The 18,394-nt window shown below is 37.4% G+C and overlaps 1 protein-coding gene across 1 annotated transcript in view; it reads left to right on the top strand.

Moving 5' to 3' along the window:
* Window positions 1-17,717, top strand: part of CUNH4orf17 (chromosome unknown C4orf17 homolog) — a 36,194-nt gene extending 18,477 nt beyond the window's left edge. The window contains exons 5-9 of the mRNA XM_058429673.1: window positions 514-657; window positions 13,110-13,191; window positions 14,597-14,804; window positions 15,846-15,889; window positions 17,341-17,717. Of these exons, the coding sequence (XP_058285656.1) occupies window positions 514-657; window positions 13,110-13,191; window positions 14,597-14,804; window positions 15,846-15,889; window positions 17,341-17,540 (678 nt within the window). The 3' untranslated portion in view covers window positions 17,541-17,717. The remainder of the gene's footprint in view (window positions 1-513; window positions 658-13,109; window positions 13,192-14,596; window positions 14,805-15,845; window positions 15,890-17,340) is intronic.
* The last annotated feature ends 677 nt before the right edge of the window (window positions 17,718-18,394 follow it).

The following is an 18,394-nucleotide window of genomic DNA, read 5'->3' as shown; positions in this document are numbered from 1 at the left end:
CCTCCCAGAACGAGAAAATAACCTTTCTATTTCCCTTCCAACTGATCAAGGGAAGAAATTTAGTTTGCCTTTCTGACTCTCCAGCTGTTAGCTGTTACTTGGAGCAAGGAAGTAGCAATTTGCATCATGTAGTTGCTTCACAGACAAAGCATAAAACCTCTCAGCTGTCTTTTCCTGGCCATAAAAGGGAAATCTTCCCAACTTAACAGCAAATCTCATGTGTCATGAGTTGGCTGCTATCTGATATAAAAGGTTATACATTGCATATTACAAATTTGTTATCTTGTTATTTAGCCAAGAGTTTAAAATGATTTCATCAAAAGTTAATAAGATATCACTACTTGTTTTGTCTCCAAATATAAATATTTGATAGCTTAAGATAAAACTAACCTTTTTTTACTTTCATTATCTCTCTTATTAACCACAATATTTCCCATTCATTTTACATTGAATTTTCATAGAAAATATAGGTGGGTGCAAATGTATATTGGTTGTATTATACCTTTGATTTAGGAAGAAATTAAGGCCAAAAGGCCACCATCACCTCCAAAGGCATGCTCTACTCCTGGCTGCTGTTCTTCAGGGATGACAAGTACCAAGAATGATGTGAAAGCAAACACCATTTGCATACCAAACTATCTGGATCAGGAAATAAAAGTAAGTATCAGGTTTATCAAATCCATAAGTTGGAAACAGCATGAATATCCAAAAATTTTATACCACTAGCATCCTTAAAACTCTTAAATGATTCCTTACTGATAACTGAATTGATTTAAGACTGCTTAGCCTGAAATCCAAGGCATACTCCTATTTTCATTTCCAGTCTTACTTTCCCTTGGAATCTTGCCACTCTCAGATAAACACAATCTTTGATTCAGACATAATGAAAAGCTTGGTGTTTATCACACAAACCCAGCCCTATTCTTTCCATCTTTCGTTATCATCTTTCTAATACTTGAGAGACACTACTCTTAATGTCTTGCTGCAATCTACACATTTACTTCTCATATTTTAAAGCATAGATTCCTCCAATCAACGTTCATCTCTTCCTCTTTTCTTTGCAAAACTATGTCTTCAAACTTTCTCTGTCTGGGGTTATAAACTTAGTTATATTAATAGTAATATGTCATATGAGCTTTCTGAAAGGCCCTCCCCAGCCACAGTTATTTCTGAGAATGATATAAAATCAAGAATACATCAGTCAGCTGATATTTGTCATCTGCCATTTTTTTCCTTCTTTTAATCTCTTTGGTAATCTCCATATTGAACCACCGTAAGTCCCACTACAATGAACTAAGGGTTAAAAGATTGTAATGATGCCTCTAATTGGAATTTTAAGTAATCAGTGTCTGTAGTTGTAATTACAAATAACAGAGCATGTTGTAGAGATGGTTATTGAATAAGCCTAACAAAGAAGTGTTTTAAAAGTAGAGCACAGAGTACGATAGTGACTTTGGTGTAATAATTTATGCTGATAATTAAACTTGAGAAGGAGAATAAAAGGAAATGTATAGGAGGGAGAGTATTTACATATTTGACTTATGTTTATACATTATTTCCTGATGATTCTGGCTAAAGACTTTATATTATACAGAGTTTTCAGAATCACTGTTTCACCTGCTACACTCTGGCCACTTTGATCTTTCTATAATTTTCTCATTCTCACCTTAAGAGCTTTCCTCTAAGAATTATCTTTCTCTTTATTGGCTCAGTGATCACCTGCTCATTGAGGTCTCAGTTTAAGTATCGCTTACTCGGAAATACTTTCTCTAACCATCCAATCTGAAGTAGCTAACCAGTCACTCTATATCCCATTACCCTTTGTTATTTTTTTGCATAAATATGCTATATATGTATGTTCAGACATTTATTTAGTTCAATATTTTATCTCTCTCCTTGCCCCACTCCCACTAAAATTTAAATCGTGTAAGATCTCACACTTATCTGCCTTTGCTACTGCTTAATCTTCAGTGCCTAGGTGAGTGCTAGACACCTAGTAATTGTTAGATAAGTATTTGTTGGATATTGAATAAATAAATTAAAAGGAAAAGTGAACTCAAGATCAAAAGGATAACTGTAGAAAATCAGCTAAATACATAGTTCTCAACTCAAATAATCCCTAAGCTGAATGCAGTTTTAGTAAGACTGTCATCCTTCCTTGGGCATATCAATAGAACTGCATGATCCTATAGAGCTGGCTTTCTGGGCATCTGTGAAAGAGCCCTCCTCTCAAAAGCATCTTCCATATTACAAAATCAACTTAGCTGGACATTGGCTGATATAAAACTCGCTAAAATATAAACTCTTTGAAGGCAGGGATCTTGTCTGCCTTGTTCACAACTGATTTCTTAGCACTCACCACTTCGCTTGAAAAATATTAACTGGCACAAAGACAATGGTATTTTGCCAAACAGTTGTTGACTATTTGCTAAATAAATGAACAGAGAGGGAATAAATTGATAAAGTAGGTTTTATCAAGATTTTTTTGGCTTGTATAAAAGAGCCCCAGAAATATTGCTCATCTTGGAGGCATTCTATTCTTCCATGTTTCCTACAAAAAAAAGTGGAATATTTTCTAATTTCCTACTATCCATTGAGTAACTCTAAATGGGCTGTGAAATCAGGAAATGTTTTTGCAGGGGTATGTGTGAAAGGGTATGCAGTTTCATGATTATTACTTTAAAAGGAAAGAGAAACATAATTCCGTGTCTATTAGCACCTTGTTTTAAGCCTTCCTTCCAAAGATCTTTATAGACATAACACCAAAATGTCTGCCAAACTCTTATAAACTGTTGGTGGGACTATAAATTAGTTCAGCCCCTGTGGAAAGCAGTTTGGAGAGTTCTCAAAGAACTATAAATAGAGTTGCCATTCAAACCAGCAGTTCCATTACTGGGTATATACCCAAAGGAAAATAAATTGTTCTAAAAGATAAAAAGACCTGCACTGGCATCTTTATCACAGCAATATTCACAATAGCAAAGACATGGAATCAACCTCAGTGCCCATCAGTGATGAATTGGATAAAGAAAAGGTGGTACATATACACCATGGAATACTACACAGCCATAAAATATGGAATAATTCATTTTGCAGCAACATGGATGCAGCTAGAGGTCATTATTCTAAGTCAATAAATACAGAAACAGACAACCAAATACCGCATATTCTCACCAGTAAAGGGGAGCTAAACACTGGGTACATGTAGACATAAAGATGGGAACAATAGACACTGGGGAAACTCCAAAAGGTAGGAGGAAGGAAGGAAAGCAAAGAATGAAAAACCATCAGGAACTCTGTTCACTATTTGCGTGATGGATTCAACTGAAGCCCAAAGCTCAGCATTATTCAATATATCCATGTAACAAACATGCACATGTACCTGCTGAGTCTCAAATTTAAAAAGAAAAGTCGACCAAATGCATCTTATTTATTCTGTAAATATTTAATGTCAAACTACAAAATACTAGAGTATGAGGATACAATCAATTTCTTCATTCATAGAGCTTATGAAGTAATAGTGCAGCTGTTACAAGAACATGTACCAGGAGACTTTGTAGCTCGGAGAGCCTTCAAGGAGAAAGGGACCTAAAGAATGTTTAGGATATAATTAGAAGATAAAGAGAAGTATGGAAGAAATCTTTCCCAGTCAAATGACCTTCGTATCTTAAGACTAAGGAGTGAGAGCATTGCTTATTTAAAACAACGAACAACAATTAATATGGTTGATGCAGACAGTGGACGGAGAAAGTGGCAAGAGATGGGGCTGGAGACTTAGGAAGAGACTGGATAATGTAGTATTTTATAAGCCCTATCAAGGTGTCCAGATTTCATCCCAAGGGGTGTGGGAAGCCAATAAAGATTTTTAAGCACTAAATGATACTGAATTACTTTGTAAGTATAAGAATTGCATAGTTACAATTGTACTTTAGAAAAATCACTCTGGATACAATATGCAGATTAATTTGAGGAGAAAAGGCGTGACAAAGTTGCAAGCAAGGAACTCTGGTTCCAAAATGATAGATTAGGCTCAACGCTTAATCTCCTGATGTAAAAAACTATATAATTCAGCAAAATATATACAGAAACGACTTTCAGGTACTGGGCAACAGACACTACAGATTGGACCATTGAGAGAAGAGAAACAATTGGGGTTATTTTCATATTCAACCCAGACTTCTGCCTGGGGCACATGCCTAATCATGGCACAGAGAAGTGGAGCCTGAACAGAGAGCAGCAGCTTCACTAGGTACAGAAAATAGAGTTTAGTATTTGGGGATGCTGAGGTGGCTGGAATTTGCAAAGTAAGATCTGAAGAAGACAAATCTGTGCAGAGAATGAGCTCCAGAAATTTAGGGGTACCATTAAGTGTTCAGTCCAATATGAAGCCTCACATGTACAGGGTGATTCTGAGACCTGTCAAGGAGAGCTAATGGGAGGTATCACAGAGCTTAGAGTTGCTGGAGTTCTAAGAAACCTTTAAAAGACCTCGCCAGAGTGAAGATACCTTGCGGAACATACCAGGACTTCAATTCAGACCCCAGAAAAGTTACACCTTAAAAATAGCCCTGCAATAGAGGCTACTCTAGGCTAGATTCTCAAATCCTAAAATAAAATTTCAAGACATCAAGTTCACTTGCCAATATATTAATTACGTTCAAGAACAAAACACTATTTTTTCCCTCAACCTTTATTTTAAGTTCTGGGGTACATGTGCAGGTTGTGCAGGTTTGTTACACAGGTAAACGTATGCCCTGGTGGTTTGCTACACAGATATCCCATCACCTAAGTATTATGCCAAGCATCCATTAGCTATTCTTCTTGATGCTCTCCCTCTCCCCCAACACCCCCTGACAGGCCCCAGTGTGTGTTGTTCCCCACCATATGTCCATGTGTGCTCATTGTTCAGCTCCCACTTATAAGTGAGAACATGTGGTGTTTGGTTTTCTGTTCCTTCATTAGTTTCTAGGATAATAGCTTCCACCTCCATCTATGTCCTTGCAAGACATGATCTCATTCCTTTTTATGGCTGCATAGTATTCCATGGTGTATATGTATCACATTTTCTTTATCCAGTCTATCATTGATGGGCATTTAGGTTGATTCCATGTCTTTGCTATTGTGAATAGTGCTGCAGTGAACATATACATGCATATATCTTTATAACAAAATAATTTATATTCCTTTGGGTATATACCCAGTAATGAGATTGCTGGGTCAAATGGTATTTCTGCCTCTAGATCATTGAGAAATCACCATACTGTCTTCCACAATGGTTGAACTAATTTATACTCCCACCAACAGTGTAAAATTGTTCCTTTTTATCCACAACCTTGCCAGCATCTATTGTTTTTTGACTTTTTAATAATCACAATTCTGACTGGTGTGAGATGCTATCTCATTGTGCTTTTGATTTGCATTTCTCTAATGCATTTAGCCCATTTACATTTAAGGTTAGTATTGCTATGTGTGAATTTGATCCTGTAGCCACGATGCTAGCTGGTTATTTTGCAGACTTGTTTATGTGGTTGCTTCATAGTGTCACTGGTCTGTGTACTTAACTGTGTTTTTGTAGTGGCTGGTAAAACTTTTCCTTTCCATATTTAGTGCTTCCTTCAGGAGCAGGGCAGGCCTGGTGGTGACAATTCCCTCGGCATTTGCTTGTCTAAAAAGGATCTTATTTATCCTTCGCTTATGGAACTCAGTTTGGCCAGATGTGATATTCTCGGTTGGAAACTCTTTTCTTTAAGAATGTTGACTCTTGGCTCCCAATTTCTTCTGGCTTGTAGGGTTTCCACTGAGAGATCTGGTGTTAGTCTGATGGACTTCCCTTTGTAGGTGACCTGGCCTTTCTCTCTGGCTGCCCTTAATGTTTTTTCTTTCATTTTGACCTTGGAGAATCTGATGATGATGTATCTTAGGGTGGATCTTCTCACGGAGTGTCTTACCAAGGTTCTCCAGATTTCCTGAATTTGAATGTTGGCCTGTCTTGCTAGTTTGGGGAAGTTCTCCTAGATGATATCCTGAAGTATGTTTTCCAACTTGGTTCCATTCTCCTCATCTCTTTTAGGTATTCCAATCAGTCATAAGTTCAGTCTTTTTACATAATCCCACATTTCTTGGAGGTTTTGCTTATTCCTTTTCATTCCTTTTTCTCTATTTTTATCTGCCTGTCTTATTTCAGAAAGATACGCTTCAAGCTCTGAGATTCTTCCCTCCACTTGATCTTTTCTGCTATTAATACTTATAATTACATTGTGAAGTTCTTGTGTTTTTCAGCTCCATCAGGTCAGTTATGTTCCTCTCTAAACTGGCTATTCTTGTTATCAGCTTATGTATTGTTTTATCAGGATTCTTAGCTTCTTTACATTAGATTACAACGTGCTCCTTTAGCTTAGCAAAGTTTGTTATTACCCACCTTCTGAAGCCTACTTCTCTCATTCAGCCATCTCAGCCTCAGCCCAGTTCTGTACCCGTGCTTGAGATGTGTTGCAGTCATTTAGAGGAGAAGAAGCACCCTGGCTTTTTGAGTTTTCAGCATTTTTGCGTTGATTCTTTTTCATCTTTGTGGGCTTATCTACCTTCAATCTTTGAGGTTGCTGACCTTTAAATGGGATTTTTGTGGCATCTTTGTTGTTGTTGTTTTCTGTTTGTTTGTTTTTCTTCTAACAGTCAGGCCACTCTTCTGTAGGGCTGCTGCAGTTTGCTGGGGGTCTGCTCCAGACCCTGGTTGCCTTGAGTTTTCTCATACCTAGAGGTATCACCAGTGAAGGCTGCAAGACAGCAAAGGTGTCTGCCTGCTCCTTCCTCTGGGATCTCCATCCTAGGGGGGTACTGACCTGTTGCTGGCTCGAATGCTCCTATAGGAGGTGCATAGAGGCTTCTATTGGGAGGTATTATCAGGTCAGGAGGAATGGGATCAGGGACCTACTTAAAGAAGCAGTCTGGCTGCTTTTGGGAAGAGCAGGTATGCTGCACTGGGGGGGAACTCTTCCTAGTCCAGACCACCTGGACTCTCCAGAGCTGGCAGGCTGGAATGGCTGAGTCAACTGAAATGCAGAGACAACAGCTACCCCTCCCCCAAGGGGCTCTGTCCCAGGGGAAGATCAGAGCTTTGTGTGTATGACCCTGGCTGGAGTTGCTGAAATTCCCACGGGGAGGCCCCACCCAGTGAGGAGGAATGGATCAGGATCCCACTTAAAGAAGCAGTCTGGGCATGATCTGGCACAGCAGCTGTGCTGTGTTGTGGGGGACTTCTCCTTGTCCAGATGGCCTGCACTCCTGGAACCAGCAGGCTAGAACAGCTGAGTTGACCAAAACACAGATATGCTGGCTGCCCCTTCCCCTGGGAACTTGGTCCCATCACAGGCAGTCTCCAGCCTGTTCCCACTGGCTGGCTGGAATTCCAAGCCAGTGGGTCTTAACTTGTGAGATGCCCTGTAAGTGGGGCAAACAGAATGACGCTGCTTAGCTCCATAGATTCAGTCCTCTTCCTAGGGATATATACAGATGGATTTCCTGCCTTGCCAGGATTCCTGAGCTAGAGTATGTAAAACTCTCAGGTTTCTGTGTGTGCCTGAGTGACTATTCTGCTGAGACTTCACACAGCTCTGTGTTTCAGGCCCAGAGCCCTGTGGCGTGAGCTCATGAGGGCACCTCCTGATCCACAGGTTGCAAAATATAGACTCTCCACAATGTAGCATATATAAAGTCCCTAAAATAATAGTTATTAGACATGCAAAGAATAGCAAACTACAGCCCATAAGCAGAAGAAAAAAAAAGAATTGATGATAACAGACACAGAAATGGCACAGATGTGGAAATTAGTAGAAAAGGCTGTAAAAGAGATTGTTTTTAAAGATTTTCAAGGATTTCTAGGAAAAAAATAAAGACATACTGAGTGAATAGATAAGGCATCTCTCTAGAGAAATGGAAATTAAAAAGAGACCAAAAGGAATTTTAGAATTGAGAAATACAGCTATGCACTGCATAACAATGTTTCTACCAATAACAGATCATAAATATGACAGTGGTACCATAAGTATATAATATGGTATCTTTACTGTACCTTTTCTATGTTTACATATGGTTATATACACAAATACTTACCAATGTGTTACAGTTGCCTACAGTATTTACTACAGTAACATGCTGTACAGGTTTGTAGCCCAGGAACAATAGGCTATATACCACATAGCCTAGGTGTGTAGTAGGCTGTATCATCTAGGTTTGTGTAAGCACACTTTATGATGTTCACACAGTGATGGGATCATTAGTGATGCATTTCTCAAAACGTGTTCTTGTCATTAAGTAATGCATGACTGTACAATATTTGAAATCAAAATTTCACTGGATGTCATTAGCAGCACACTTGGCACTGCAGAAAAAAACATATAAGTGGAATTAAAGAGAGGTCAATAAAAATATCCAAATTAAAGTAAAAAGACTTAAAAAATGTAAACAAAACCTTATTGACCTGTGAGAATATATTGGGTGGTCTAACATATGTGCAATTGGAGTCTCAGAGGAAGAGGAAAGAGAGATTAGAGCATAAGAGTTATTTGAAGAGCTAATAGCTAATATTTTTCCAATTTTGACGAAACCTTAACAAAACCCAAGAAAGATAAACACAGAAGAAGTTACATCTGGGCACATCATAATAAAGTTGCAGAAAACCAAAGAGAATATCTTGAAATCAGCAAGAGAAAAAAGACATATTACATAGGCAGTCATGCATCAGACAGGAATACATTCTGAGAAATGTGTCAGACAGTTTCATTGTTGTATAAACATCACAGAGTGTATTTACATGAACCTACATATTACAGCTACTACACACCTAGGCCATATGGTATAGCCTATTGCTCCTAGGCTATAAACCTATATAGCATTTTACTATACGGAAATACTGTAGAAATTGTAGCACAATGGTAAGTATTTGTGTATCTAAACAGGAAAATATACAGTAAAAATACAATATGATAATCTTATTGGACCACCATCATATATGTGGTCCACTGTTGACTGAAACATTGTTATATGGTGCATGACTGTAATGATAAAAATGACAGCTGACTTCTCACTAGAAATATGCAAGCCATAAGACAATGAAATGACACTTTAAAGCTCTTAAAATTTAAAAAAAAAGCCGACATTTTATAGTTCTGTCATTCTGAAATAAAGGAAGAGGTGGGAGGGAGGTAAGTGTGGTTATAAAGAAAACAGAGTGGTAAAATGTAAAACAATAACACAAAGTTCGGGTGAGAGATAAATGGAAGTATAACTCATAAGGTTCTTACATTATATATTAAGTGGCATAATATTAATTCAAGGAACACTATATTAGGTTAAGGATGCATATTTTAATCCCTTGAACAACAAAAAAATTATAGCTAAAAAGCCAATGGAGAGGATAAAGTGGAATACTAAAATATGCTTGATTAATCCAAAAGGAGGCAGAGATAAGTATAAGGGGAACAGTAACAGAAGGAAAAAATAAAAAACAAATAGCAATACGTTACACTTAAAACTATGCAAAAGGACAAATAGACTAAAAACTCCAAGAAAAAGACAAGGATTGACAGGTTAGATAATAATTTTTAACAAGGGCCATTGTTTCAGCTTCTTTAAATGTTTGGAGTTGATAGTGAACATATTTAGAATTATTTATTTTAATACAGATGTGCAGAGTAAATGGTAACTCCTTCATTTCAAATGTTAAGTAATCAGTGAACAAATAATTTAACATCTCTTTTAAGGGAAAAATATGAATAAACAATGTCAGATAGTTCACGCCTAGGTTTTCAATTTTAAAAAAAAGGTTGGACAAACATAGGGATAGAAGTCTCCTATTCCAGAACCTGGCAAAACCAGTTTTCTTTGACCAGAGAAGACAGTTTCTTAGAAATCCAGTTAATTGCCATTCAAATCTCTAATCCCAGGACTGGTTTGGGTAGTTTCTTCTGGTAATGTGCATTAATACCACCAATTTTTTCCTCTGTGACCACTCTTTACAGAGATTCGAAGTCATTAAATCCTGCCAGACCTGACCTTTTATGACTGCAGAGGGCAAATATATTGTTAAAGAGATGCTGAACCATGTTCTTTGCACACTCCCTTTCAAGCCACAAACACAAAAACTGAGGATGGATCCTTGACTTTGATTTCTAATTGAATAGGTCCAATGACTAGGGAGCTTCCCTCTAGTGGGAGTAATCGAAAAAGTTCCATTTCAAGTTTCAGGAATTTCCCCATGTGTTAAAATTTGCACTCATCCTTACAGCACATAGACTTGTGAGTATAGAATAATGCCAGTAAAGATGGGAAGATATGAATCATATACATTATGCCATTTCATGAAATATGTTCAGGACAGGCACTCAGAACTCAAGGTCAGGAACCATTTTGGAAAATACGATTATTAGAATGAGAACTGCAAAGTCCTGCAAAGACAGGGTGTCAGGACAACTTTTATGATAGGTACCAAGGCTAGAATCCCCAGAATCTTTGCTGGACAATGGTGGATTTCTCTGATGCTGAGCAACTATCCTCTGGAGTTGGAAGAGAAGTTTTCAATTCCAGAAGCCTTCCTGGTAGTCTGATCTGAGTTTTTGCCAACCAAGATGATACAGAGAACCCTGCATATAATTTTTCAGTTACTCCTATGGCAAAAGAAACATAGGGTTGCCTTGAGGAATTAAGGTTTCTCTGCCCCTAGAAATCATGAGATCATTGACGAAAAGTTTTTTGAGGGATTCCAAAGAGTGAGTTCAATAAACTTCCACAGGTGGAATCACAGAGAGAATCTACTCATTGGATACTTTTCCATTTCTCCAGATCTGATCAAGACTCGATTTGTGACCCTTTGGAAAAGCTATAATATCTCTGACACTCAGGAAGCCTGGTTTACAGGTGTAGTCATCCCTGCCCCAAGCTGCAGAAACAAATGTTTTTCTCAAGGGATTGGAAGCTACTGTGTTCATGGTGCATTTGCGTAGGTTTCTGTGACAGAGAATGCAGGAGATTTCCCAGGAAGGCATATTCTACATCCTCTCACTAAAAGGATAATCATATTCTCTAGGATATTGTTGACCAATTAGTGATCTATGACAGAAGAAGTTAGGAATGATGTGCAATCACTATATTGATGAAAAATCTATAGAGGCAGAGTAGCTTAGAAAATACCGTGAGGCTTTTTTTCTATTTTCACCACAGTTGTTGATTTGTTGTGAAATTAGGAGCAAATCTAACTTTTTCTCTTTAGGATATGTCATTATCAAAGACAGAAATCTTAACATAATAACAAAGTTCAATACAGGGCAGTTGATTTTGCAGCCCTTTAATTTTGCTTCTCTATCTTCAGCATCTAGAACAATGACTAACACAAATATTTGTTATATTAATAATAATTTAAGACTTCAGGCAGAAATACTAAGAGAAGGAATGTTGCAGTAGCTCAAACCAGATTTGATCTTGCTTTAGGCAATGGGGATGAAGACAAAAGGAGTGATTTAAGAAATATTTAGAAGGTAGACTTTACTGAATTTGTTTGACATTATGTTTTAGAAAAGGGCAAGGGAGTTGTCCAGGATGAATCTCAGCATCTAGTTTGGACAATTTAATGTATGTTGGTGCTGTTCGTTGAGATAGGGGAACCAGGAGGAAAAGTAAGTTTGGAGCAGGTTTTAGGAAGAGAAATGTGGATTTTGTTTTATATATTTTATGCCCCAAATATCTATAGTATAGCTAAGTGAATATATCTGGTAGGCAGATGGATATATAGCACTGAAGTTCAGGAGACAGATATGAGTATCAGATATGTCTAAATTCTAACAGCAGACACAATTAAGAATCAGCCTGGAAACTTCATTACCTGTGCTTACTTAACACATTGTACTTTTATTTTAATGCTTATTATAGTCCATTTTTATGAGAATTATTCCATATTTCTATCTCTACTGTCACCTACATTTAAGCCTGTAGCTCCAGAGTTTTTAAAAAAAATCTCAAGGAAGCATTCTGAATAAATACAGGGAATTATATTCCCATCCCATTGGGCCAATCGCTGTGTTCAAGAAACTGAGGTACAATGATGACTCCAGCCCAGATCACATCCCTCTCTCTCAGACTATGTAGAGGAGCAGGGCAGATGGGGCCAGTTCTGTGGCCGATGGATTCTCATTAGACCCCTGTGGTACAGTGGGAAGGATAAAGTCACCAAAAGTATATTCCTACTAGAAGATGTTGGTACTGAACAGACAAAACAAGACTAATGTTGGGATTCACTCAGGATGGTGGCAGAAATATTAAAGGGAAATATTAGGGAAAGTTATAGGGAATAGTCACGAACCTTTTGGAAGGCCAAAAGGTTACACAGCTTGTAATAACTGAACAGGCTGGAGGCAGCCCTTTCTTACCTTAGAACATTAGATCATAGGGTAAATACTAGGGACAATAGAGGCTTCCCCAGTTGTCTGTTTACCCTACCTCCATTAACTAACCTTTGACCCAGATGGCCTTCTTGGGGGGAGGTCGACTAGGGATATTGCCCCCTAATGGTGTTTACCTTAGACCTGAGTACCTGAGCTTTAATCATTCCTAGAACTACCCTCTTAACCATGTTAATTATCCACAAGTGTGTTTACTCAAAGCTTCTGTTGTTAATTGTATATCAAATAAATGCCTGGAGTGCGACATGCTCAGGGCCGGCCACAGTGACAAACCTCTCTTGGTGCGCAGGCGGTTGGACACTCAGCTGGACTGGCAAAACAGAATATCTGCGTGTCAGTGTACGTTTTATTCATCCGTCGTTTAGGTAAGGGTCTGCAGGCAGACCCCTGCAGCTAATGCCCTCTTGTGAGGAGCAATACCTCAGACAAACACACTCCAGAGTCTACCCTGAACTGTTAATTGTACTGGAAATGTTTTCACTAAGATTCTACTGTGTGCTATTTGAAATCGAGCTCCTGAGTTAAAAATCCGAATTGACTTAATTGCACATCATATACAAAGTGATATTTGGGAAGATGGGATTTTGGAGAAGGTAAAGGAAAACTGATAAGCCTTGTACTATTTATTTGCTCATATGTAACTCTAATGTTCTCTGTCAGATCCTGGCAAAGCTCTGTGGCATTTTGCATACTGATTCTCTGGCAGAAGTTTTACAGTGGCTGCTTCATGCAACTTCAAAAGGTGCGATTAAGATATAAATTTTAAAACACTGAGCTCAATTTATTGTCAGAAACTGGGAGTATGCCAATATCTGAAGTTTTGTACCCTGGATTTGCAGAGATAATGTTGCAATATTATTTCTGCAACGTTTCAGTATCAGGATAATCGCTGTTCTGCATATCCAGCTGCATGCATGTCATTTGGGTCATTCAATGAACCCAAAATTCAGTATGCCTTAAATTGAACTCATTTAGGTGACATGAAACACTTGTGTCCAAGGGAGGTATTATTCTCAGCTAGAGGTGGTTTATGCTCCTCCGGAGTCCACACACCCAGAGGCCTCCCTGAGCATAATCCTCTGTCCTGTTGTTAACTCTGAACACAGAGCTTATTTCTTTCCTTTGGTAAGGAGAACAGTAGAACAGCTATCCAACCTGTAACAGCTCTGCCAGTTGCCCAGCAAAACCATCAACTCAGTCATCTCCTAACCTCTTTTGGGCCCCTCCTGCCCTGTTCCATGAAAACACATGCCATTCCCAATCGGAACAATGATAAATGGCAGAGAGCAGCTATCCTCAAATGTAGTTGATCACCAGACTGACTGAGGCAAAATCTCTGCAGTGGGACTTGAGTATTTGTGTTTCTGACAAGTTCCCAGGGGATGCTGATAATGCTGGTCTCAGCACTACTCTTTGAGAATCACTGCACTGATCAATGCTAGGAAGTACCAATGTGTGAGGAACAGTCTAATGTTTTAAAATAGGAAGCATTCTGGAAATATTACCTTGCCCCAGGAATTCAATACTACTTTTTAGGCAATTGACAAGTGTTTAAAGGCAATGGGTCTTGAGTTACCTTCCAATTATTTTTCCTTTCTAAGAATGTAACATTTAATAAACTATACAAGTAATAAATCCTTATTGTTGGGAGAAAGAACAGATGAACCAGAAAGAAAAAAAGAGATAAGACAGAACAAAAATAATCAATAAAATTACCACAGACATCATTTCAGTGAATACTTTGATGTATATCTTCCTAGATATGCTAGGAACTGTTTATTACCTATTAGTCTGTATTTTAATGGAATCATATTACCCTTCTTATTTTTGTATAGGTATCCTTATATCTTTGGCAGCAGCTGTAAGACTGGCTACTGTACTCAATATTTTAAAACTATTCCACTGCTATTCAGGGACAAGTGCCTCAGTGAGTTAACTACTCTGGGCACTCTACAGTATCACAGGTCAACAGAAACTATGTTAAAATGAACCAACTTTTCTGCAGAAATCTTTACTCCCACATAGGTAACTATCCAGAAAATAGATGACCAGTCTTTCATACTCAGGAGCTGGATATTCTTGTGTTTCTAGCCAACATGATAATTGCAATCTTCACTCCTCCCACCCTTTTTTGTCTTTTAAACCAGAAAAAGAGTGGGTCTCAGCTTTGATTCATTCTGAGCTTGCCGAGATAAACCTGTTGACTCATTGCAGAAGAAACACCTCAATGGAACCAGCAGCAGAGACTGAGAAAGCACCCACAGTTAAATCACCACCCACAGTTAAATCGCCCCCAAATTTACTTGCAAAATCAAAAGTGCTGACCAGAGATACAGAAGGGCATCAACCAACCAGGTAATTAGATATAATGGCCCCCTAGAGGGAGGGCCTATGGCACATGAAGACTTTGAATTCTCTTGTTATTTATCTTTCAAAATGTTAAACAGGAGGTTCTAAAGCTCCGCTTTATTCGGTAAGTGACTGCAATATATATTTGCTTTCATTTTTATATATGTAATACAAGAATTGTTCTCAATTCTGTTGTTTAGAACATTTTGGCAGAAACTATGTCTTTCTTATCTGGTAACCTTTCTTTTTAAGAAAAATTATTTTTCCACTAAGGGAAAAGCCAGAGTGGCTACCTAGAAATCTAAGATAATAAAGGTTTTTATAGTTTAACTAAAAATAGATGCAATTAAGGAAAACAAAATTGTATTGTTACAGTTATCGTATATTTTGTTAAATGTGTATCACACAGGTTTCACTTTTTTGTGTAGAACAACGCAAGATTAAAATAAATTGCTTCACTTAATTTTCTCTGATTTACTCCTGGGGTCCCCTAGAGAGAAAAATAACTACTAAAATAATTGAAATTATTGCAGGAGAAATTTTTCTTAAATGCTGTTATTTCAATAACAGAAGAAGAATATATATTTATGTAGAATCATGGTGAAAGAATGTGTGGTAGGATGTTATTTAAGCTCGGAGAGAAAATCTTGTTGCTTTAAGATTAAAAGTTGACTAAAGCTTAAAGTTAGAGGAAAAATACATTTTTGAAAATATAAATATGTCACTTTAAAAAGCATTAAGACAAAAAAATTGTATTACTAATTGTTCCTATCTTAAAGTTTCCATAAAATCAGAAACTGGAAGATAGTAAGAGTTAATCTCTACCTTAATGACTAACATATGATACAATAGTTAAATATTTACTCAAAGTAAGAAGAATTTTTCATTGGGAAGTAAATTTAATACCGTATGCATTAAAAAAAACAAAGAATTGGGGTAACATATTTAAGATACATATACACTGAACTTATTGATGACAGTGTAGTCTATAGAAAATACTTTTTTGTATCTGTGAAATTCACTTTTTTCTTTCTCCAACTGATCTAGAGCGTCAAGTCAAGGATCTGAAGAAAACAAGGAAGTACCAAAAGGTTAAGTACAGTTTTTGGTAACTATTGAGTTGGTATAAAGAAACCAGTAAGTGCTAATGACTCAGGGAACAGATTTTAAGGATCAGTGCTTTTAAAAAAACAGAAAAATACAATAGTAATTTCCAGATCAACTCTTGAGAGAGCATCTGCTTACTTTCTCATAAAGATAAATTTACCTTTGTTTTGAAAGGCAAAGTGCCTGATCATGGACAGACACTCTTTGAGAAGCAAGACAGCAGGACAACAGGAACTATATAGGTTTGGTTATAGCAATTCAGTGAAAAGGGAAACCCTGCATTGACCTAACAAAAGGACAGTGATCGCAGAGTTTTGGTTCTTCACAGCTTAATGGAGTTAAATAATTTCACTGGAGACAAAGTCAACCAGAGAGAAGAGTAAAATGGCAATCAGCCACAAGCAGGTGACCTACAAGACAGCTGAAATACAACTGAAAAGAGCAGTTTTGTGTTCCACCAGAAGCCCAGCTCCAGTCTGTAGGGGAACCAGGGAGAATCAAGAATTGTGGAAAGTCCTACCTTGGTCCAAAATAGCCCAAAGTATCCTTGTAGGTTTGGCAGTTTCTAGCTTTAAAACAAGCACAGCATTCATGACTACGGAGCAACAACTATGAAGTGTATCTACAAGCTTTATACAAAAATGTGTCTTGTCATTTCTACAAGTTCCCTTTATACCAGGAATGATATATAATCAGAGCTCACTGGGGTCACCCTAGACCCCAGCAAGTTCCAGTGTGATTAACCAAACCCAAAAGAGACACTATCTGCTAACAGCCAATAATAAGTATAGTTTAAAAATTACAAAGTACTCCCTTACTTAGACTCCAAGGACAGCCTATTGTATCTGGCCTCTCCTACCAAACTCCTCATCCTGGGACTATAACATCATGACAGTGATGGTTTCTATTATTCAACTTTATGTCTTACCTGTAAGCCTCACACATATTTTATCATTTAGATATTTGGAACTTTTTTGTATAAGAATTCCCAAGTCATGCCCCTTTTTCTCCATTGTTGCTATTTAGCATCTCCTTACATCCCTACTCCTGCTTGGGTGCAATTATGTAGGTCTTACAAGCACAATTAACTTGTTTTAGACTGCTTGTCTCTTCTCTTGTTGCATCTATCTGGACCATAGATCTTCCTTCTTTCTCTCACTGTCACTCTTACCCATAACCAACTCTATGCAATCACAATCATGTTTACTTTTGAGAGTGACGGAACATATCCTGCATGTTACAGAACAAATAACTCATTAAAGATGAGCATGTGGTGAAAAAAAAAAAAAGGAATATATTCTTTTGTGAATTTTGGGTGTATCTGATTCACCTAAACTTCATATAGTTTTTTATAGATAATTTACTACTAAAACATGGAGAAGGTGTATTCAGTGTCTCAATTATGGTCTTATTTAGATTTTTTTCTCTATTTCAGAGGCTGAGCACAAGCCTCCACTACTTATAAGAAGAAATAATATGAAAATACCTGTTGCAGAATATTTCAGCAAACCAAAGTCTCCTCCCAGGCCTAACACTCAGGAGAGTGGATCAGCAAAACCAGTGTCAGCAAGGAGTATACAAGAATACAACCTCTGTCCCCAAAGAGCATATTATCCTTCAACACACCGGAGGTAGAAAAGTTCTAGACTGGGTGAATTCTTTCATGAATATGAGCTTCACATTTACATCACCGAATTATTTTTCAAATGAATATTTTTGGTATTGAGGAATCAAGTGGTCCTCTTTATGGTGGCACATGTAAATCTAAAAATACCTGTATGTAATGCTACAAATAAATATTACTGGAAATGATATTTCCATTTGTAGTTAATACGATGTGTAAAAGAAATATGTTTATTTATATACTATGTTTCCAGTCTTGCACTATCAGTACATGAGCATAGAGCCCTGATACTAGAAAAATCATCCATAATCAGAATTAGGCAGTTACAGTTTGACACCTACCCCAAACTCTAGAAAAAAACACAAAGAACAAAAAACAAAACACCACCATCACAGCAAAAACAAACAAACAAACAAACCTAACAACAGAATTTTAACAGGTGAGATGATTTTTATCATCTAGTGTCTCACTGTTGTTGAACTATTATGAAAAAATGCTCCCCTCCCCTCCAAAAAGAAAACATATACATATTGTTTCTAACTCTTGAGCCAGAAAGAAACTAGTTTTCAGTCAGTACTAATGGTGGATATTAATGTTAGCATTGTTTTGTTGCTTTTATAAATGTTTCACTGAATGATCTGTAATTTCCTTGTTTTGTTTAGTGAGTGTTCATTTGGTAATTTAGAAAATTTACATTTTAAAAATCTTATCTAAGCCTGGGTTCCTCAGAAAGTACAGCCTGAAACAAAAGCCTATATATTATTACCATTTTAGGGCAGGCGTGTCAAAAAGACTGAGAAACAAGGGAAATAAGGCAAGAAATGAGAAAGCCAATACAAGCATTGTAATTAGCTACTGCTTGACA

Source organism: Hylobates moloch, unplaced genomic scaffold (assembly GCF_009828535.3).
Source record: "Hylobates moloch isolate HMO894 unplaced genomic scaffold, HMol_V3 SCAFFOLD_2, whole genome shotgun sequence".
NCBI classification, from domain to species: domain Eukaryota; kingdom Metazoa; phylum Chordata; class Mammalia; order Primates; family Hylobatidae; genus Hylobates; species Hylobates moloch.
Note: the sequence above shows the minus strand (reverse complement) of the source record. Positions and strands in the feature narration are given on the sequence as shown.